General features: G+C 39.7%; 1 protein-coding gene across 1 annotated transcript in view; it reads left to right on the top strand.

The window, feature by feature from the left end:
• The window catches only part of ankfn1b (ankyrin repeat and fibronectin type III domain containing 1b), a gene marked incomplete at both ends in the record, with an annotated part of 169586 nt that overhangs the window by 82000 nt on the left and 64571 nt on the right, over positions 1 to 23015 (top strand). Inside the window, one exon of the mRNA XM_083903447.1 lies at positions 17892 to 17932. Coding sequence (XP_083759573.1) covers positions 17892 to 17932 — 41 coding nt within the window. The remainder of the gene's footprint in view (positions 1 to 17891; positions 17933 to 23015) is intronic.

The raw sequence follows: 23015 nt of genomic DNA, 5'->3' as shown, positions 1-23015 counted from the left end.
ACGAATATGAATCTCTTTTCATAATAACACATAATGTTCCTGCATAAAGTCTTGCCATGGCAGCACACAATGCTATTTCAGAATCAGAAATCAGTATGAGAACACATACTTTGATAATTTGACTCTGTTTTTTTCTTTGCACACGCTGTACATTAAACATAACATAACATAACATAATATTCAACTCAAAAAAACAAGGACAACAAAGAACAATAATTGAAAAAAGAGTGATATAAAAATGAATAGGGAAATTGTACAGAGGTCTGGTCTGTTGTAAATATATAAATATATGCATGAGTGTATTTACATTGAGGATCTGAGTTGTTTAAGTGTACAGGAATATAAATATAAAGTGCAATAATTTGAAAATGGGGGGGTGGGGGGTTCTTACTGACACTGGGTGACTGATAAAGTGTTCATCAGTGTGACTGACTGGGGGAAAAACAGTTTTTAGTGTACAGGTGTGTTCTGTAACACCTACCAAAGGAGAGAAGTTCAAATGTTGTTTCCGATGTTTCCGGGGTCCGGGGTGTGATGGATCTGCAGAGATCTTATGTGCCTGTTTCCAGGCTCTGGATGAATACAAATATTGATGCAGGAAGTACAACCTCTGCTGGGCCTTTTTGACTATTGAGTCGATGTTGGGTGCCCACTTTACATCCAGGGACATGGAAGATCCCAGAAACCTGAAGGTTTCCACAGCAGACACAAAAACTCTGCCTCTAGTATTCGTTTAAAAATCTCGCGTTTTATGCGGCCTGTTGAGCGCAGGGATCATTGTTCCATAAACATTGACGTTAGCTATTTGTAGCGACGTCGTGACTCGTGATGCGATTTGACTAGATATGATGTATATAATATAATGTATTATTTAAAAATGATACATTATTCAAATTATTATTCATTGGAAATTGCAAGAGAGTATTATTGCCTACACACAAGAACACACACACTCATCTTGTCTCTCTCATGCAAGCTTGGTTTATGGTCGCCGTATATGGGTTAGTGGCCGGGCGCGCACCAAAGATTACGTTATAACCTGTGTCGCGCCAGGCACGTGAGTTTTTATCCGATTTATTGAGGAATAATTGGTCGAACACTCAATTACAAAATATTCAATAGATCCAGCCCTAATGTGGAGTGCCGTCTACAGGTTGAAACTGGCTTTAATGTTATCTATCTATAAAGCAAGTTGCGTCTGTCTGTCTGTCTGTGACAGGCATAACTCGCTGACCGTTAATCAAATCACCCTAAGACTTTGGATATGGGTTGAGCATGGCCCGAAGGTGTGCATCCTTGATTTTCACATTTTTTGGAGGAATTTTAATTTTGATTGATTTATCATGCTGCATTTTCGCTGATTAATCACGCTAAACCAGGCAGGCAGCGGCTCAGCAGCAGCAGCTGCACTGTCTGGAGCGGGGATGTTGGGAGTGAAGAGACTGTCCTCACGGTGGGTGAGACATTTTCACACGGTTCACTGCAGAACATGGTGTTATACTGAAACGACGAGGTTTCCATTCACCAACATGCAACCACCTTTACGTTCCTTATCATGCAGTACCAGAACTGAAAAGACTTCTCCAGCTCCGACTATAGGAATACATACTTCCTACGGGCACTGCACTAGTATTCCTAAAGCAGACAACTTCTTACTTAAGCATACATTGATAACTTTTGATCCTTCATGGAGTATTATACACTAGGGCTGTAACGATATGCGTATCAAAATCGGAATCGCGATACTCAGATCCACGAACCTGTCTCGTGGCTGAGAAAACAGAATAGCGAAACGCCCTTTCTAACTTATTTTTCCAGTCAGCCACATGATATGAGCTGTTATTACTACCAAACAGTCATCATTAACGCGTTATGTTTTTTAATCGCGTTAATCTCTTCTTTACTGATGTCCTCAGTACCGGGGGCAGCGTCAGACGCAGCGACAAAGCGTCATAAAACCATGTCTAACTTTAACAAACACAGACATGCTGCATACCCACAGAAAGGTCAGAAACTCAGCTAAAAGCTCATATAAACCATTCTTATGTTCATGAAACACAGTTAAAACACAGATGGATCAAACCCGCAGGAGCGGAAAAAACCTGTTACAGCTTTCAAATTGGCACCGGAGCGTCAGCGTGATTACGTAAACAGCGGAGAATCCACAAATTTGTATCACTCTACGAACAAGATTCACGGATCCAGCCCCAAAATAGGAACAAAACAACAACTGACTTTCAAGAAATACAAGCGGAAATGTTGTCTTACCTTTGCTGTTTATCAAAACAAGTTATTTCTTAGAAATAAAAGTGCTAAGTAGAATCATATAAGGTTCTTTGGCTTGTCCTCATAGGAGAACCCTTTGTTCCACCTGGAACCCTTTTGGAGGGTTCCACCAAGAACCCTTTATTCAGGAAAGGGGTTTTTAAAGGCTCCTCTGGATCAACATGGTTCTTGCTGGAACCATAAGTGTTACCAAGAACCCTTGAAAAACACTTTCTTCTGGAAAAACTGCCAACACAGCAAACACGGGTACCTTGGTGTTAGGGCATGCATACCAGAATGAAACGTCAGTCGAGGTTAAATCTGATTCCTTCAGCCGAAATCAACATGTGGATGCATATTCCTGTATCTTCTCAGTTTTTAGATGATTCTAAAGCCTGATTAGAGTTCTGTGAACAGCAACACAGTACACTGTGCTCGCCTTATCCTATGGATTTCTGTACATTACATGTCATTTAGCTGACGCTTTTATCGAAAGCGACTTACATTGATCAATTCTCACATCTGAGAAAGGCAAGTAGCATTAAGGACCTTGCCTAATCTGCCTGATCTTCAAATTCATCTGTCAAACAACTATAGAACACTCTTCTATTGGTTGTACTGGCACTGCAGCTGTTCCCAATTTTAATATGTCGCTTATATCCAATTGTTTTGATTACTTGCTTACATTGTCTTTCAAAAGTGACCAATATCTGAAATCTGCATTCACACTAGGTAAGACTTGGGAAGTGGGCCACACGATGGTTCAGTGGCTAGTGTAGTTGCCTCACAGCAAGAAGGTCACTGGTTTGTATCCTGGTTTGACAGAGGACCTTTCTGAGTGGAGTTTGCAAGCTTCCTTTCACCATCCAAAAACATGAAGACAGGCTAGTTGGACACTTTAATTAAATGGGTGTTGGTCTTCATATGTTGGCTCCGCTATGGACTGGTGACCTGTCCAGGGTGTAATCAGCTGGGATTGGTTCCAGCTTCCCACAACACTCATGTGGAGGATATAGTGGTAGAAAACAAGTGAGCACTCGGGCAGGGTGGGCGTGGTTACTGGATTGGAAATGGTTAGGCTAAAATGGAAGTGAAATTCTTTGAAATTGACCTGATTTATTGAGAGTCGTGATTGTGGAGAGTGTCCACTTGTGTACATCACTGGCCACCATCGCATTTTTAAGCATGTTTGACTCACTACACAGCAGACGTAAATACACATACTATCTGACTCATATGTGATTTATCTCCACACATTTCCACACATTCACAAACAAAATGACTTGGCTGTGTTTTCCCTCTCCTCTCACTTTTATCTTAAAATAAGTCAAAACAGCTGAGATGGTTAATGCAGTGTGGCAGACATGTGCAGCCCACACTCACATTCTGGTCACATGATGTCAGTGGTACATATCTCTCTTAACAACCTGCACTTATTCTCTATTTTAGCTATTATGTTTTACATTGGAAGTATTAAATTGATTAAACTGATTTACCCTCATTCTTTCCTTTCAGATTCTTGTTCATTATGAATATTTATTGGTAAAGTCCTGTTTCTATTCCACGTGGACTCCTGTTTATTTTGAATGCGGTGTCAACTTCTAGCTTGTGACCCATTATTTTAATATTCTTACAAATGTACTGCAAAGTCATCATGATTATTTTATGCAAAGTGAGGCACACAGTTTATTGATAAAACAAAGGTTTGGTATCAGGGGTCGGCAGATTCCGAAAGTCTGGGTGTTACTATTTGATCGTGACTACACGGTTGGTGTATTCATTAGCACTCTTGCTTTTGTAGCTCAGAGACCTGGGTTTGAGACCCATTTGTAATAACGGTTCTTTTGCATAGAGTCTGCATGTACTCCCTGTGTGGGTGTGAGGTTATCCAGCTTCCTGCCACGGTCCAAAAACATGCAGATTTTGGGGTCAAGCAGTTTGGACACTATAAAGTCGTATTCACGGCTAATAGTCTCCACTAGACTCGGTGCGATTGGGGAATCAGTTCAGTTGGGGGTTGCAACATTCAGCCGGTCTGAGTTTGCTTTCATACTGCACTTTAGTGAAACTACCCACAATGCCCTGCGTTGTAGTCTGCTTCCTGTATTTGGTTCACTTGAAGTGAACCGAGACCAATGTTTTCGGTAGACCAGTGTTCACTCGTTTGGTGTGGATCAGAGTTTAATTGCACATTCACACCTCCCCAAACGAACCGGACTTTCAGAGGAAACAAACTAGGGATCGATTTCGATGGGCTGGTGTGATAGGACATAAGCTGACTGTGAGTGTGGATGATTGTTTGTGGCCCTGTGATGGACTGGCACCACCACCCTGTGTGACCCTCATGTGGAGGATAGAGCTGTAGAAGATATCTACACTTCAAAAACTTGAACTATCACTTTACAATGTGTTTATTTCCTTTTAAACCTCAGCAAAAATTCAGATATTTGTTTTATTCGCATATTCCTGTCGTCGAGACAGTTTTGCTGTAAACACGCAACGCTCTATGCCTCATCAATGCACTTAACTCCCAGTCCTTTAAAAGAGATCTAAATACTTATTGTGGTATTTTGATAGATGTATGACTCATGTGAGTGTGAGTGTGCTGCTGTTTTCAGTAGCAGAAATGGGAGAAAGAGACATTGGCTCACTGGTTGGTTGGCTGGCAGAATGACAAGGTACATCAAAGAGGACAAAGTCAGTGCTGAGCTTAGCTCTCTCCAATGATTAAAAGCAGGGGCCACAGTACCGTCTGGATGGGCCATTTGAAACTAATGAGGCAAAATAAATAGAGCCATAGAAATTGGCCTGTCTCGGTGAAGTGGAAATGTGTGTCGCTCAACACCAGTCAGAATGGCATGCGATGGAAAGACACATAAATTATATTTGAAGTTACTGGTAATAGTTCTATACGTTGAAAGTATATAGTGTGACTGTTTCAGCCTATTTTAAGGGACACAACAAGTCAGATAAAATGATACATGAAGAACACATCACAAGAAAGTTTAAAAAAGGGAAGCACAAAAAAGGTTGAGGTCACTAAAACCAACATAACGAACAAAAGCCACCGTGTTACCAAAATTATATAAAATGATATTCTCCACATACACTACATTTAAGATTAGCCTCCTCACTGATCTGTCATTGCCTGTCTATTCATATTCTCAGAGTCGACCTGTAGAGTCATGAGCTGAAAGTGACTGTTGTCACTGTTTTACATCAAAACTGACTCAAACTGTGTGGCTGTGATTGGCTGTTTATCAAATTGTGTGGATCATCGTACACACAAAGGATGTAGGCAGGAGTGCTTTGCCTGTTATAAATGAGTCATGTTATATTGGATAATTTCCCCTGTATTTGTGTGTCTCTTACGATGCATAAATAGGAATATATGAAAGTGAGTGAGTCAGATTACACTAAATTGAAGTTAAGCGCTGACACAGGAACAAAACAATGTGTTCCGATTCATGAAAGGTGAAGGTTGCAGTGACCTTTAAATGTGTATGTTACAAATGACACCAGTACTAGAGGTGCATTGTTTTGCTTCTGTTTCTTAAAATACATTTTGTTTCACTTTACTTGCAGAATAATTTATTCTTACCCTTCATCTTATTTTCTAATGTGCAGTCTCCATGGTCTCATGGTCTTTTCCCCTCGTTGTCATCATCTTTTCCATGTTCAAAGCTCTGCAAAGGCACAAACTGCACAGCTTTTACAACAAGCCAGAGTTTCCTTTGTTGAACATCCAAGTGCTTGGCGGAATGATAGTACTAACAGCCAACCCATCTTAACAGATTGCAGGCCCCTTTCACATTGTGACTTTTTTATTATCACAAGTTGCATTTAGCATCAGAGTCGACTTATTTTCCAATCCAGTGCCTTTTCAAGATCTAATGGGCAATTATCTATTGAGAAGAAGTTAATGGGTGTCCCATTTCACAAAGTCCCAGTTATTTATGTCAATGAATGCCATTGTGTGGAAACGTGGCAGACCTGTGCGATCCGCTTGACTTGTTTAGATTTTCTCTATGGAATCCCACACCCATCGTAAGCCAACCCAAACCACAAGACCAATGTGTGTGTGTGTGTGTGTTTTACATGTGTGTTAAGTCCAGTCTTGAATGTACCAATGTGAAATGTACATAATGCAGACACATAAACAATGACAGACAAATGCTATCTCTCTCTCACACACACACGCACACATGCGCGCACACACACACAAAATTAGGGATCCACCACTATACTAACATCAACACCCAGAGGCTCAGGGTTGGTGACATCATGCCTTGGATGACAGCACGTCTTCCAACCCCATTAATCTGATTGTAGGTGGCTCCGCTGCAGTGATTTATGGGTAAATATCCATAGTCTCTCCCTCTCTCACTGCTGTGTTGATTTATGAGCCATGTTTTGGTCCCTTTGGTGCCCAAACCACAAGACTTGGGAACTTGGGAGGGAGAATCACATACAAATAATGACATTGTAAAACTGGAGACATTTAGACCCATATAAGACCCACCCTGTCAGTCACTCATCACCCAGTACTGTTGATATGTTTTGACTGTTCAGTAAAGTTTATTTCTCTCTCTCTCTCTTAGCTTATTACCATAGTTTATATGTACCTGTGTACATGTTGTGTGATCAGACTATTTATTGTAGTTTATAACACTTACAGATAGGGTTGGAAATCCTGGAAAAAGCAGGCTAATTTTTAATTCAATAGTCCAAGCCTCTTTCTTCAGACTTCCCTATGAAGCCTTCCCTCCAGAGCACAGGAATGTGCAATGCTTGTTCATGAAGAGCGTTGGTTTCACACAGATTCACGAGCACTGCGCAGCATCTGTGACTTTTGGTACTTTTTCAGTGGCGCTATAACTTTTTTTGGATATGGCCTCTCAGAAAGACTAAAACTTAATCCTTCTGGCTGGATTTCAGCCAACCAATACTTTTACTTCTAATACTTAAGTACATTTTATATCAGATTACTTTTGATACTTAAGTACAGTAAATGTCAGGTAATTTATATGGTGGCCCTGAGGTGCAAAACACAAACGCAAATCAAAAAAAACAAACGCTCAAATGCAGTGTATACTCGCATACACTGCATATCATTGTCTCATACATTCACTATCATGTTGTTGCATCCATAATAGCCTGAAAGAGAGTATGATAGTAAATGTAAATGACTACAGTACTGTTTGTGAGACAGTATGATAGTAAATGTACTTGACTATAGTAGTGTTTGTGAGAGAGTATGAGAGTAAATGTGCATGACCATATTAGTGTTTGTGAGAGAGTATTATAGTAAATGTACATGACCATAGTAGTGTTTTTGAGAGAGTATGATAGATTAGAAACTGGAAATTCAAGTTGACTTTCATTTCAATCAAACTCTCACACATAGTAGTATACTCGCATACACTGCGAGTATACTACTATGTGTGAGAGTTTGATTGAAATATCCATAATCCATAATATCCATAATAGCGTGAAAGAGAGTTTGATAGTAAATGTACATGACTATAGTACTGTTTGTGAGAGAGTATAATAGTAAGTGTGCGCAACTATACTAGTGTATGTGAGAGACTATGATGTAACATGTGAGCGCAAAACTGAATTATTTCTCAAGCGGCCTCTCATAGTTTTCGGTGAAGGAGCCACTGAAGATGACGGTAATCGATGTCCGTCACATATGCAGGCTGATAAATGTCATACATATGCATATGCAAAGCGATAATTTGGTAAAGTTAAAGTCACCTTTAAGAATATTACTACAAATTTGATAAGAGGTTTAAGCTACACGCGTCCTCATACATATGTGACAACACCCACAGGGAAATCAGTTTCAGGTTGGATATTCAACAGACATTTGCTGGGAGGGGCCAGATGGCAGTTTGATTGATGCATTACGAGCCAATGAATTTGTTCGTGCCACTCAAGATGACTGGATGGTGTTTTTAACAGGCCTGTCCGTTCCGCAGGTAACTGCCATTTAAAATTTTTGTGACATGCATTAAATAATTGGTTACAATGTGAGTGTGAAGAGACTTTTAAGCAATACAGTAAAAAATGCACTGATCTCACACTCTACCTTTAATTAACTCACACATGGAACACATGCTATGTTGTTGGTGGCAGTGATATCTGCTACAGCAGAGAAAGTCTTCTTCATCAGCTGTTGGCGACGGACAAGAGTCAATACTGTGTCAGAGCTAATCTTAAGACAGACTGTACATGGTTCTAAGTACAGTCAATGTTAAAAGAGGCTTAAAAACAAGCTTCCTTTCCTCACTTGTCTGCTCATTAAGGCCTAGTCCCTGAGAGCAAATGCTCTCAGCCAACACCAGCTTCCACAGCCCATGCATGTCTCAGGACAGGAGCACTGAGGAGCACTGAGTCCAGTGAGATGGAGCTTCTCAGCACTTAGGATCAACCAAGATCCTGCTGTCTCTCTTACCAGATGCATCAAACCATATTCCAGGTGATGTCAGTAACTGTCCAATTAAAAATCTCTGCACATGTAGCATCAATATGTAATCTGCCCCACCAGGACACATCAGACTCTGGACAAGTGCTATATAACTGTCAAAAAAACTTCCAAACTGCCTTCCTGCTTCTTGCACTTTTGATGTCTAACAAATAGGGGTGTAACAGTACACACAAGTCGCGGTTCGGTACATACCTTGGTGTGGGGGTCACGGTTCGGTACGGGTTTGTACAACTGGAAAAAAGCAACACAAACTCACACATGTATGACACTAGCTTTTTCTTCATTATAACAGACAACAATTGACTGCAAAACTAAAAACCACCTGGCACAAGTCAAATGGTACCAAAACTGAAAATCTCTTGTAAATACTCCAAATCTAATAATGAGTGTTTCAATTACTCCAGCCGAAGGCTAATACAAAATAAAAGGCAATACAGGATTGAATAGCATCTCCTGGCGTGAAAATACCGAATAAATACACTATACTCCCAACTCTACTGCTATCCTGGTCCACTCCCTGGTAACATCCCGCCTGGACTATTGTAACTCCCTTCTTATTGGTCTTCCCCACAAGTCCATTTATAAACTCCAATTGGCTCAGAACTCTGCTGCCCAGATCATCACCAGGATCCATTCTATCAATCACATCACTCCTGTTCTGCAACAGCTTCACTGGCTTCCAGTTAAATTCCGCATCGATTTCAAAATTCTGCTTCTCACCTTCAAGGCCATCCACAACCTCTCTCCCCCATACCTCTCTGACCTCCTTCAGACCAACACCCCTTCTCGGACACTAAGATCTGGCTCATCTATCAGCCTCATTGTGCCTCCTGCCCATCTGACCACCATGGGGGCCAGAGCGTTCAGCCGATCTGCCCCCCGCCTCTGGAACTCCCTCCCCCCCGGCATCAGGAACATTGTTTCATTTGCCATCTTCAAATCCCACCTGAAAACCCACCTTTTTAAACAGGCCTACTCCCTCTGACTCTTTAACCCTCTACCCGTTGCTCTTACCTTTTTTTTTGTTTTGTTTTTGTTTTGTTTTTTGTACGGCGACCTTGAGTGTCTTGAAAGGCGCCTTAAATATAATGCATTATTATTATTATTATTATTACTATAAGAATTAAGAAAAATAAAACCTGTGTCTTTTAGAGCAATGCATCACATGTGTGATTTACTGAGTCTGTAATGTCAAGTATGCACCTCTTGAGAAGGTACTAAAGTGTTCAGTTACTCTACTACGGCATATGGGCGCATAGATGTGGATATGTATATGCCAATTGCTTCAGTGATGTTTTTGGCCCTGTCTGTGTTATTGTCAAGTTTTGACTTAAATGTCTGCTTCAGCTCAGGCTATACTACCACAATCAGCTTTACTCTTCCTTACTTCAGAGACAAACAGAGGCAGATATGTCACCTACAACATACACCCTGACTTTAAAGATACCTGTGGCAGCAGAAATTGAGACTAATCAGATCAGGAAACATTTATACCATCTCTGTACAATGTTTTGTTGTCCTGTTTTAATGAGCTACTTTGATTATAACCTAGGTTTTCTTCATTTTACCAGTGTGGACTTCGAGACTTAATGTGTTATGCATTCAGAGATGGTCTTCTTCATGCCTTTGCTGTAGTGTTTAATTGAGTTTCTGTTGTCTTTCTATGACTGACTCCTCTGACCTCTGGCATCATCAATGCATTTTCCCACAGACCTGCTGCATCTCTTTTTTGTGTAAACACCAGAGGTGGTTCTGTGTGAAAATCCCAGTAGATCTTCAATTGCTGAAATACTCCGACCAACATTTATGCCTTGTTCAAAGTCAATTTTAATCAACATTATTCCTCACTCTGATGCTCTGTTGTGGATTGAAGTACTGCCATGCGATTTGTTGATTGTACATTAACATGCAGTTTGAGTGTATGGTAATTTGTCTGCATTCATATAGGGCGTTTCTATGTTTGATGTCGATTCAAAGCTGTATCACATACATCACCAATCAGCCACCTAATGGTAATGACACTCACACACAGAACCACACGTGAATTCCATGACTCGCACAATAGCAGACGCTGTCTCTCAAGTGACCCTAACAATCCTCTTTCACACCTTGACTCAGGTGAAACCAAATATGAGGAACTGAGACCTGCATTGTTCCACATAGCAACTCTGCAGACAGGTATTCAGCCTTCAAAGGTTAAATATCCAGAGTTTAGTCAGAACTGAGGAGGCCTCTTTGATGAGAGTTGAAAATGCTTCCTCTTAACTCAAGCAAGTCCAGTTGCCAACAACTAACTCCGAAATATATATCATATCCATTTACACACTGTCGGCACAGCCGTGAGGAGCAACTTGGGGCTAAGTGTCTTGCCCACATCAGCACATAGACCAGCAGAGCCTTGGATCATAGCGTCGACCTTCAAGCTGAAAGACATCCAGATCAACCACTGAGCACGGCTGCCCTGTGTTATGTTTTCTTTCCTTCGTTCCCTCTTTTTTCTGTGCCAAGAAGTGTCTTGCTCTTATTAGAACTCTATTAGTTTCCCCAAACACCACAGTGGGAGAAAGAAAGAAAGAAAAATAATTAATGAATAATTTGGCTCACCTTTTTGGACAAATCATATGTACTTTTCATAAAAGACAGTTGCTAGTTTTGTGTGTGAAAGACAATCACACCTCTCTATGGCTGCTGTGTGGCATAGAGGTCACGCAGCAGTGTGTAGGCTGACAAGTAAACTGTAACTATAAACTGAATTATCCAGAGTAGCTGTATGTTAACACAGATATCTGAGTTGAGCAGGGCTCTAAAGAGCTAAATAAGCAAAAATATTTACGAAATAATGAAATACATAACTTTAATGAAGCTTTTCTTAACCATTGTTAACCTTTATTATTATTACCTTCAACATGCTGAACATTTTTGAAACAGGTTTATCACTTGACAACAAGGGTCACAAGGCATGTTAATAATGACTAATGTTTAATATATGTTAACTAAAGAAAAGGATTTACTTAATTCTTTAATTAACTGTCAACAAACAGTTTTTACTGACATTAACAGTAGCTTTATAGACCCTTCAATATGTGAATTACTTACTTCATTAATCTGAATTACATTAACAAATTATTAGTTAAAGATTAATTAATTTTAGTAACTGTTTATAACAGTATTAAAGGTCACATAGAGTGGTCCTGTTGCACATATATGTATGTTATGGAGGTCTACTTACATACATTAACTTGTTTTTATGGTCAAAAACCTCCTAGTTGCTGCAAACGGGCCGATAGAAATCTGTCTTTTCTGACTGTTCGTCAGCCACAATATTTCAGACTCAACTCTCACACCCAGAAGACAGACTGTCTTGTGATTGGCCAGTACCCGGAAGTGACATATTCAGCACCCGCTCTCAGAAGCGCAGCTCCCCACTCAAGAACGGTGGATGGACTGCTACTCATTAACAAAACATTGTTTTAACAGTGTATGTAAAAATAGCTTCTTCACGACTCCCCGCCGAAGTCCCTTTTATAACTTTGACCCGGAGTCAGACCCAGAGTCAGAAGACACTGTCGCTCGTGAAACACCTCCACAACAGTCGCTACTCTTCTTCTGCGGTTCAATGTACGCAACCGGATGTGCCCGGACTAGTGCCTGGAGCAGGAGGATCTGCTGTTCCGGAGAAATGTTGTTTACGTAACCGGATCTCGCTGAGCCCGAGATTACAATAAAACACAGCGTTCTCCGCAATGGCTGAACTGTTCGTTTTGAACCTTCAGGGCTTCATAAACAAGGTAATGATGCAGATACACACTAAAAAACAGCGTTAATTGGAACTTCCGGTCTAGGTCCGCTTTAATTAATGTTATTCATTATTCCTTTCTTTGTTAACCCTGAAGTTGGAGCTTTTAAAAGCTTTTTAAATCAAAATCAGAACATCATCTTTATAACCACTAATACAAACTTACAACTTATACAATATAAAACTATGCACATAACTCACATTGCTCGGAGTAAAATATTTAAAATGGGACTGGCTGACACGGACACCTGTATGACTTCATGCACTTTGGGTAGCACAGATGATGACTTGCAAGCTACTTGCAACCAGTCCTTTTTGATAACAGTCTGCAAAACTCAGCTCTATCTTGAGCTGCACAATCCCACTGTCTGCTGGGAAATATCTCACAAGCCCTCCAAATTAAATTCAATAACCCATTACTCATTTCTCTTATGGCGTGTTTCCACCGGCTTGACTCGCCAGTACAAGCTACTTTCCAAGAGAGATTCCAGCGCGAGCTGAGGTGATACTGTGCGTGACGTCGCAAGACTGCTGGCCACTGATTGGTCAGATTGCCGTTACAGGAAGAGACGTCCGACACAAGAATCAAGCTGAACTGTAGATCAGTTAAAAAGACTTAACAATCCTGAAAATGTGGGATAATCTCCAACAATTACCAGGGAAATGTCTAAAATGTCAATATTTAACAGAGGAGTCTGGTCTAGTTAGCGAAAACCCTGTATTTCAGCTCAGTGACTGTGTCAGACGGAGTCTGTGCTCTGGTCATGGAGAAAGTAGTGAATATTTTTCTAATGATTCAATTACACCGAAAACAACTGCTTTACCAGTCACTAGTTTGTGTGTCAAGTGTAAAATGAAGTCACATCAGTTTCATGCAGCCGTGCAGTGATGATTTTGCCCATGTTGAGTAGGTACTATTTTGTAGTGGAAAACCAACCTAAACCATGCAGTGCCATGCTGTGGTACAGTGGTATGCAAAAGTTTTGGACACCCTGTAAAATGTTCCTTTATAAATCATTGGTTGTTGTTGTTGAAATTTCAGTTAAATACAATATATCATATCAGAGACAAACACAGTGATATTTGAGAAGTGAGGTATAACGTTTATATGATTTACAGAAAGTGTGCAAGAATTATTTAAACAAAATTAGGCATGTGTTTAAATTTAGGCACTACAAAAGAAACATTTTGTGCAATCTCCTTTTGCAGAAATAACAGCCTCTAAAAACGCTTCCTGTAGCTTCCCATTAGAGTCTGGATTCTGGCAGAAGGTATTTTGGACCATTCTTCTTTACAAAGCATCCAGTTCAGTCAGGTCTGATGGTTTCCGAGCATGGACAGCCCACTTTACATGACACAAAATTTACAGGGGTGCCCAAACTTTTGCATAGCACTGTTCATGGCACAGCACCCCCTTGACCATCATGTGCATGATAAATTGGTAGAAGATGGATGGATATACAATGGAAGACCAGTCACTCATGCCGCATACATCTGTTACAGTAGATTGCTATTCTTTTGATAATATTTCAGAATATACAATATAATTCATTCTTATTATTAGTTAAATGTATACATGTGAAATTCTAAATATTATTGGTAATAACATAATTGTTCATTTGGAGGCTTGTTCTTGGTGCACAGTGTTTATCCTGAAGCCAGCCGTCACACTGTTGTCCCAGGGGCCGATACAGGAAGGAGACAGTGAAAGGCCACCCACCAGGAACCCACTGAGAGACCTTCAAAGATGTTGTTAAATAGGTGTCTGGATGTGTGCATGTATGAGAATAAGTGTTATAATTAGAAAAGCCTCTGGCTGCTAACAGTTGTTGGGACAACCTGCTGTGGCCCTTCACTGATGCATGCTGAGCATCTGCAACTCCTTTTGTTTCAGCTGCAGAAAATGGGACAGAAACAAATGTAAAAATGGTTATGGGGGTGCAGAGGAGTAGGAATGGCAGAATATAGAATAAATAAGAAATACAGGAAGTCCTGTGTATCTTTTTTTATCATAATGCCAGACTGTTTGACAACATTTTCTCCAGCTGTCACTGGTGTATCTACCATCATACCGTCAGAAGCAAACGTGCACATACTGACTCTCATAAATACACATCTATCACAGAAACTTGTTCACAGTCATTTTTTAAAATCACAGCCACTAAGCATAATGCAGATTTTATATGTAGAGAAAGCGAATATGTGGGCGCTAATGTGACAGCAAAATACAATGATTCAGAATTCGGAGAATACTCTTTCACTGAACAGAAACCTGTAGGTTAGGCCAAGGCTCTTTGATGTCGCACAGTGCCAATCTCACCTACTTCACAAAAACAATCCTTAATTCACATGTCTTATATATTTTAAATATATGATATTATGGAACTGTCCAGGGTGTACCCCTCCTATAGCCCTATGTCAGCCGAGATTGGCACAGCTTGCCCTCCTGTAGAGAATAAAGCAGCAGATGATGGATGGATATTATGGAAAATGAACTACATATAAAAACTGATTTCTAATGGCTCTGCATGGCTGCTACCTATGTGCATATCATATTCATGTTATTAGCTCAACTGTGCTCGATTATTTATGTTTACTTGTTTTTACATGCATTAATAATGATTTTATCATTGACTCTAAAATATAATCTGATTGAATCATGGTTCCAAGCCTATTCCTGGCATCTAGTTGAGTACATTGGTAAAGTCATCTTTTTTTTTTATGGGCAAACCCTTCGTAAAACAATGAAAACGCTGTAATAGCAGCTGTACAGCAGACACTCGAAACACATCGTAATGTCTTTTTGCACAATTCAGACATAATCTTTTAGGAGTTGAAACACTCAGTTGTATATTTAAACAGTATGCAATTATTAAAATATCACTTCTTGTCATCAACCAATGTTATCCATACCCATAGAAATGGATAACATTTAATCATAGATAGATAGATAGATAGATAGATAGATAGATAGATAGATAGATAGATAGATAGATAGATAGATAGATAGATCTTCTTTCCCTCCTGTAAACCTCCCCCCCTCTTCCCTGCTGAGCCTTTTCTCCAGGCTTCTGTATCTATAATGAGCATTTCCTCCTAACCCCCACACCTTCTCTCTCTCTGATTTACACACACACATTCTTGTGCAGCATTCCTATTGGGGGCACTCATAGACATAATGCATGTCCTAGCCCCTTACCCTAACAGTAACCATAACAACTACATGCTGAGCCCTAACCCCTAACCGAAACCTGAGCTTAACCCAATTCTAACCTAAACAATGAAACCAGGTCTTAATCCTCAAAAAAAGCTCTTTAAATATGAGGACAAGCCAAATGGTCCTCTTAAAGACAGGTTTGAATTAGAAATTATCCGTACAGCCTGCTACAGAGATGCATACACACACACACACACACACACACACACACACACACACACACACATACACACCCCTCTCTCTCTCCTGTCCTCGCTGTGTGCAGAATTGGAGAAGCTTATCGCCTAGCAACCACAATTAAAGTACAACAAGTCAGTAGCAGTAGCAGCCACCATCAGAGCAACATTGGTAAACCTTCATGTGACCAACAGTTTTAGACCGAAAGAGAAAACTGAGAGAGAGTTTGACAGGGAGGGATGGAGAGAAGCAGAGCGACTGATGTGAAGTGGAACAGGTGAACAGCTATCAGAGCGGCTGCTGCTGAGAAATCACTGCGTGGACTTTGGGATTTGGAGAGAGAGAGACAACGGGGGGAGTGAAGTAACATTCTCCGACTGGGTGATAGTGGGTTGGACTCAACAGGTATGTGTGTGCTGGAATTTTAATGGATTTAGGAAACTGTTTACTTTAGATTTGTATTGATGTAATCACAGCATAAATAATATTGTTGTTGATTTCACAGCTGGTAGGGAATGCCAGACATTGACATTGTGTTACTCAAAAGTAGATGAAACACACCGAGTCAGTAGCACTAATAGTGTACACAATGTCATTTGCTGGTCAAAATGTCACTGTACTCACTAAAAGTAGATGTTTGCCATTTTCTAATCATTGTCTTTGACTGATTACGTTTCAAGTCCAACAAGTTATTTGTAAATACTGAAAGTTCATTTATTTCTTGAAAAAGTGCTTTACATTTACATTTACAAAACAGTTTTACATACTTGTACATGTACCACATATTTTTACTTCACAAATAAGTATGTTGTCTGGGAAAATTAGCCAATCGACTAGCGGCTACTACCCAATATGGTAATTCTAGAGTTTGATATCCATCTTTATTCCCCCCCACTCACTTACTCATGTGTGTCCTGTGTGTGCAATTCTTGCTGTCTTAGCATGACTCACCTCTGGTGACGCACCTGCAGAAGATGTAGGAAGCAGGAAAGAAAAAACAATATGTCTGTCATTCTGCCCCTGCGTCTGTAAGACCATTTGTCCGTGTGTGTGTGTGTTTGAGAGCGATGTATTCAAATGGCCTCCCGTTGAGCAGAGCTCACAGAAAGTCTTGCTCTTGAGTTCCGCAACTCAGCTGACATTAAAAAGGCATGTGAATAAAGTAAATTGACTGAATAAGTGTTTTGATTGCAGGCGATGGAATGATTGCTACTGTGGCACACGTGTAATTGGCTCATTCAGGGTAACATCGATCATTTCTTTGGTGCTGCTGTGAAGTTAAATGTCCATATTAGGGTGGTAGATCGAGACTGAAGTACACACTGACGGTAATAAACCAAACTCAATAAAGGGATAAACCACGACCCCTTTGCCTTTGTGTGACTGGATGTTTTTTTTTTTAGGTTAATCAGCTTGCAGATACTTAAATTAAGGCCAGAAGATTTTTTGCGGATTATTAAAGCAACTGTCAACCTGAAAAATGACAACTATCCTTAGACCCAAGAATTAAAGCAATAACAGTGCAGTTTAGGGGGAGAGAGAGAGAGAGAGAGAGAGGGTGTTCCTTGTGGAATTATTGCTTCTTCAGCACCAGCAACAACTGCCTACACTGCAAAGATATAAAAGAAACCTAATAATAAAGAATGAGTCTACAAAAGAGTTGAGGTTTGCTGAAAGGAACTTTTGAAGAGCCCAAAATGGGAGTATTGTAACAACATATGGATGAAACTCAACAATCAATCATTTTTCCAGCGACCCTGCCAACTGCAGCTTTAGTCTCACATTCCCCCCGCAGTACACTATTATACAGCTGTTTATTCATTTATTTGTGTCTCAATTTAGTGCAAATATCGATTGTTCCATGTGAGTGAGAACACTAAAGGGAAAAGTGTCACTTTTCTTTTCTGATTGTGACATCTGTTTTTGTCTTTTCTTGCTGACAGAGTCTGGGCTCTGCTGACCGGAAGGAAAATCAGCGTAAGAAGTAAGTCTTTTTTTGATATGTTTTGTTCAGCAAAAAAAACAAAAAAACATGAGTTGCTCCCAGCGTTGTTGTCCACTTCTCTGCCATGGTCATTATTCAGTTATTATTGTTTTATATTAACATATTCTGGTTGTTGTTGTTTTCTTCTGTTGCATCTTCATATTGCAAGTTTCCTTCTTTTGTTGTGATCTTGACTTGAAAAGATAACTTTAATTAACATCTTGAGTATATTACACAGAATTGATTGTTTAATGTATCGGTTCCAATTGCATTTAAGTGTAGACAAATCTCCTAAAGAATTTGACCTAATTCATCTGAGTTTAGATGCCATGCATACCAAGCTAAGTTAATTCGGCCTAAGCCTGAGTTACAATCCATCTGCTTTCATTTGCCACATGGAACAAAAGCACTGCCAGTTTTTATTCCAGCTGCTGTCCTGACAGTCAATTCTGTGAAAAGTTTAGCAAAGGTTTATTTAATTTGTGTAAAACAGAACCTGTTCAAACCTGGTATTGACGTCCATCCTGTGTTTTGATCACAAATGGACTGTACAGGTGTGAATTAATCTGTTCACGCTCAAACCACGTTTGGGAGACACACATCTCTACTAACCTCCTCAACTGATTTCCTCTGACCTTCTGCACCTTCCCACTGATTTGCTTTGAAAGTAACGCAACACGCACACAAACATGAATTTGCATACAGATCACAATTCAGGACATATTCCAAAGCCATGTGTGAACAGACAAATGCATGTGTCCACTCTTATCTCTTACTATCAGCTGTCAATGGGCATTGAGTGCCTCTGCAAATTGGTTTCTTGACACCATGTCATCTTAGGTGTATCACATCATCTATAACCTTCTTGCTGTGAGAGAACACTGTGCTAACAGTGCTAAGTCAACCTATTTACAATGTTTCGTGTGAGATTTCACAGCTGTCTAATAGACTTCATAGCAAATTTAAATGACAAATAAGTTGTTATAAGATACAAAACTTGCCTCTGCAGCAAAATCTTTCGATTTGAGTATACTCAAGCATTCGTATTTTAGCCAATTTGAGTTTAAAGGTGCCATATTTAAGAATGTGGCCAAAAACAGTTACGACACTCCCGATTTAACATCGTTCAAAAGCATGTCCTAGACCCTCGCTTTGCTGCAAATTTTAACGTGGCGTATTTGACATTTATACCAAGGAAAAAGATTTTTTAATGCGAATATTTTGTCTGTACTGTTGTTGTTGGTGAGTTCAGTTTGTTATATGAACATTATTCCTGAGTCTCTGTGACATATTAGGAGGATTTTACGGCCAGTTGCTTTAGAGTTATTACATAACGCACCTTTAAGGTAGACTGAATTTAATTTATTGGAAATAGCCTGCTCATATTTAAGAAGTAATTACTTATTTTTCTAATGTTTTTTCTAAGGGGTTTTGTCAATTTGAAAATCATCTTCATCTTCATGTGGTGGTGACATACAGTCCTTTTTTGTTTGTCCTTCCAGTCCTTGCTCCTTCTTTAAGTTTGTTCTTCAGATTACAATATTGAGTTAATTGTCTTCAACTATGAAGACAATAACATCTGCTGTCAGTATCATCTTTCAATAGACTTTGTTCAGACTAATAGAAGGACACAATTAATACTATACCTTTCAAACGAAAAATAGGCCGAAGATCATTTTGTAAAAACATAACTAACTTTTTGCATTTCATTGAGACATCACAATGGACACACAGTGGAAGACAATAGGGCCAGGAACTTAACTAATAAAAAAACTGTATATAGCTGTAGTTGCACAGCAACCATAGCTTGATCATAACATACTCTAAGTTTCTCCCCTCTCTGCAATACACTCCTGATCAAAATTGAAAGACCAGTTGTAAAATTGCAAGAATTTACATTTTGCACTGTTGGATCTTAAGAAGTAGTGCTTCAAAATGTAAAAAGAAGAAATGGGAGTGAGACGAAAAAAATAAAAATTTGACAATAAAACATAAATAGGCTGTTCATCAGCTGATCAAAAGTTTAACACCACAGGCTTTAAAAGCAAAATGTGGATTCAGTGCCATTTTCTGTCAGATATCCACACTGTCATGACCTACTGATGGCAAATGCAAAAAAGCTTTCTCTCTTTGAACGTGGTCGGATTGTTGAGCTGCTTCAGCAAGGCCTCTTGCAGCGTGCCATTGCTGCTGAGGTTGGAAGAAAGTTTGATTCTCTGATGAGAAAAAAAATTAACCTTGGCATGCACATTTTTGAGGTGATGAACAAGAATGGCGCAGCTACTCATTACTGAGTACTTTTTTGAAAATGTTATTTCTATTTTAGGGTTGTTGTTTTTTTGAGATGTGGTCTTTAATGATTGTTTACAATACATTGCTGACTAATTTTTTTTGTCTCACTCCCATTTCTTCTTTTTGCATTTTGAACTTAGAACCTTCTTAAGATCCAACAGTGCAAAATGTAAATTCTTGCAATTTTTCAACTGGTCTTAACATTTTGATCAGAGGTGTATAGCCAGCACTGTTTCTGCACCCTCAATGTCTTGGTGTTCATAGTTGCTTCTCTGTACAAATTAAATTAAATTCATTTGTGTAGTGCCAAATCTTAACATACAACATCTACAAGGCACTATACATAGACAACCTCATGCAGAGCAGAGAAACCCAAAAAATCTCATAATGAGCAAGCATAGGCATCGGTGGAGAGAGAAAAACCTCCCTTTTAACAGAAGAAGAAATCTCTGACAGAACCAGACTCAAAGATGTGTAGCCATCTGCATCGGCCGGTTGGGGTGAAAGAAAACATGGGGGACAGAAAGGAGGGAGAGAAAGGACAAGATGGAAGTGACGAAAGAGACCAGGAGCAGACATACAAACAACTGTGTCAAGTTATACGTTTATACAGAACAGTTAGTCAGTGATGACATGTTTATAGAACTACAGTGCCATTTATATAAGCAGCAGCAGAGATTGTTGATAAAAAATTATACTGATATCGACTTTTAATTATAGCATAATAATAACGGTGATGACATGTATGATAATAATAATAACAGTAGTAGTAGCCTCGACACTGGATCGGGATCCTGCAACCGCTATATCCTTCGGAGGGTCGTGCGGGGGTGCTGTACCTAATTCAGCTGACATAGGGCGGGATACACCCTGTTTGCCAGTCCATCGCAGGGCCATGGTGATGACATGTATGATAATAATAATAATAATAGTAGTAGTAGCCTCGAAACTGGATCTGGATCCTGCAACTCAGAGAGAGAGAGAGGGGAAAGGAAGGAAAGACACAAACTAGGGAGAGAAAGAACAAGGTTAATGACAATGAAGTCATAATCATACCCTGAGTGTGAGAGATAGAGTGTGTGTGCAACACAGGAACCACATGAATGTTGGGACCTAATTGATCTGTTAGGGTGATAAAGTAAAACTAGGTCTTTCATGAAGGGTATGAAGGGGCCTGACCATTAAGTGCTTTGTATGTGAGGAGGAGGATTTTAAATTGAATTTCAAACTGTACGGGGAGCCAGTGTAGAGAAGCTAGCACTGCAGATATATGATCTCTCTTTGTAATTCATGTCAGAACTCATACTGCAGCATTTTGAATTAACTGAATGTTTTCAAACAGACTTGTTGGAACATCCTGATAATAAGGCATGACTGTAATCTAGTCTAGATGTGACAAAGACATGAACTACTTATCCAGCGTCCTTTAAGGACAGGATGTTTCTCGTTCTCATAATGTTCCGCAGGTGGAAGAAGTCTGTTCTGGTAGTTAGTTTTATGTGTGAATCAAATGACATGTCCTGGTCAAAAATAACTTCAAGGTTCCTCACAGTTGAACTCGAAGACATGGTGATGTCATCTAAAGTGACAATGTGGTCAGAGAGTTTTTCTATAAGGTGTTTAGGGCCGAGTATAATGTTGAGAAAAGTTGGATGTAGTTATCCTCAGTCCATTTCAGAATGCTGTGAGAGGATAGAGAAACTGAAAAGCGAGCAGATGTACAATCATCGGTGAATGCATCCCAAACATAGGACTCAGGTCAAAAAATACTAGAATTCCCTTTTAACTGTAGACCAATTTGAAGATTTTCTTTTGCTCGCTATTTAAAGGGACACTGTGTAGTATTTATGGGTTTATATAACCCAAAATCCACTTTTTTTATACATGTTATGTGCTCCTGCATTGTCTAGTCGCTGTATAATAGTTTTTGTTTCATTTACGTAGTGTTTCAAAAAGTCATGTAAAATAACATGGTTAGGGCCGCTGTTGCATAGCCACTGTTAGCAACGAGACGCCATGTTTCTACCAGAGCCTGTAAGGACAAACGCGAGAGAACAAATCAAGCGTCTCTTTACTTGTAGCGGAAGTCCCGCCTCCACTGATGGAGCAGGAAGTCTGAGGTATAAACAGAGTGGAAAAGTACTGGTCAGCTGGAGAGAGCGACGAGACGAGGCTGAGAGCGAATCTTTTTACGTGTTTAGAATGGAGGACCATGCATATTTTACAGCAATATACAAAAGACACACTGATACATCTGAATAAATACTATAACCTCATCTGCTGACACGGAGAAAGACGACGAGGACGACATTTGACCAGCTGAGGATACCGTATCGCTCAGGGAAGGGAGGGGGTGAGCAAAGGAGCAGTTTGTTGTTGTAAATTTCAGCCTCTCCTCTAGATGTCACTATAAACTACTTACTTCACCTTTAAATCTTGCTTTTAATTGTAAACTTACTGACAGCCAGGTTCTTTGTTTAAACTATCTTAGATGTTACTATATGATTTATCGACTAAAATACAGCTATATATTTGTCGTTAAATAGTTTTTAGCAACACCCCCGTACCAAAAAAAACAAAAAATATAACAGTGTGGATGTGTTTACGCTAGAGTGAGCTGTGTGTCTGCTGTCCCACATGAAACCCTAACAAATAAAAGTTGTGTTTTAATGAGGCCAAATTGCTAAAATGGGAATGCAGAATTTTTTGGTAAGGGACAAGATTTTTTACCATCATGCTCCTGGCTTCTGTATTTAGTTTCATCATTCATGTACGTATAAGCAGGCTTTGT

This window comes from Microchirus variegatus (assembly GCF_963457635.1).
Source record: "Microchirus variegatus genome assembly, chromosome: 17".
In the NCBI taxonomy this organism is placed as follows: Eukaryota; Metazoa; Chordata; class Actinopteri; order Pleuronectiformes; family Soleidae; genus Microchirus; species Microchirus variegatus.
Note: the sequence above shows the minus strand (reverse complement) of the source record. Positions and strands in the feature narration are given on the sequence as shown.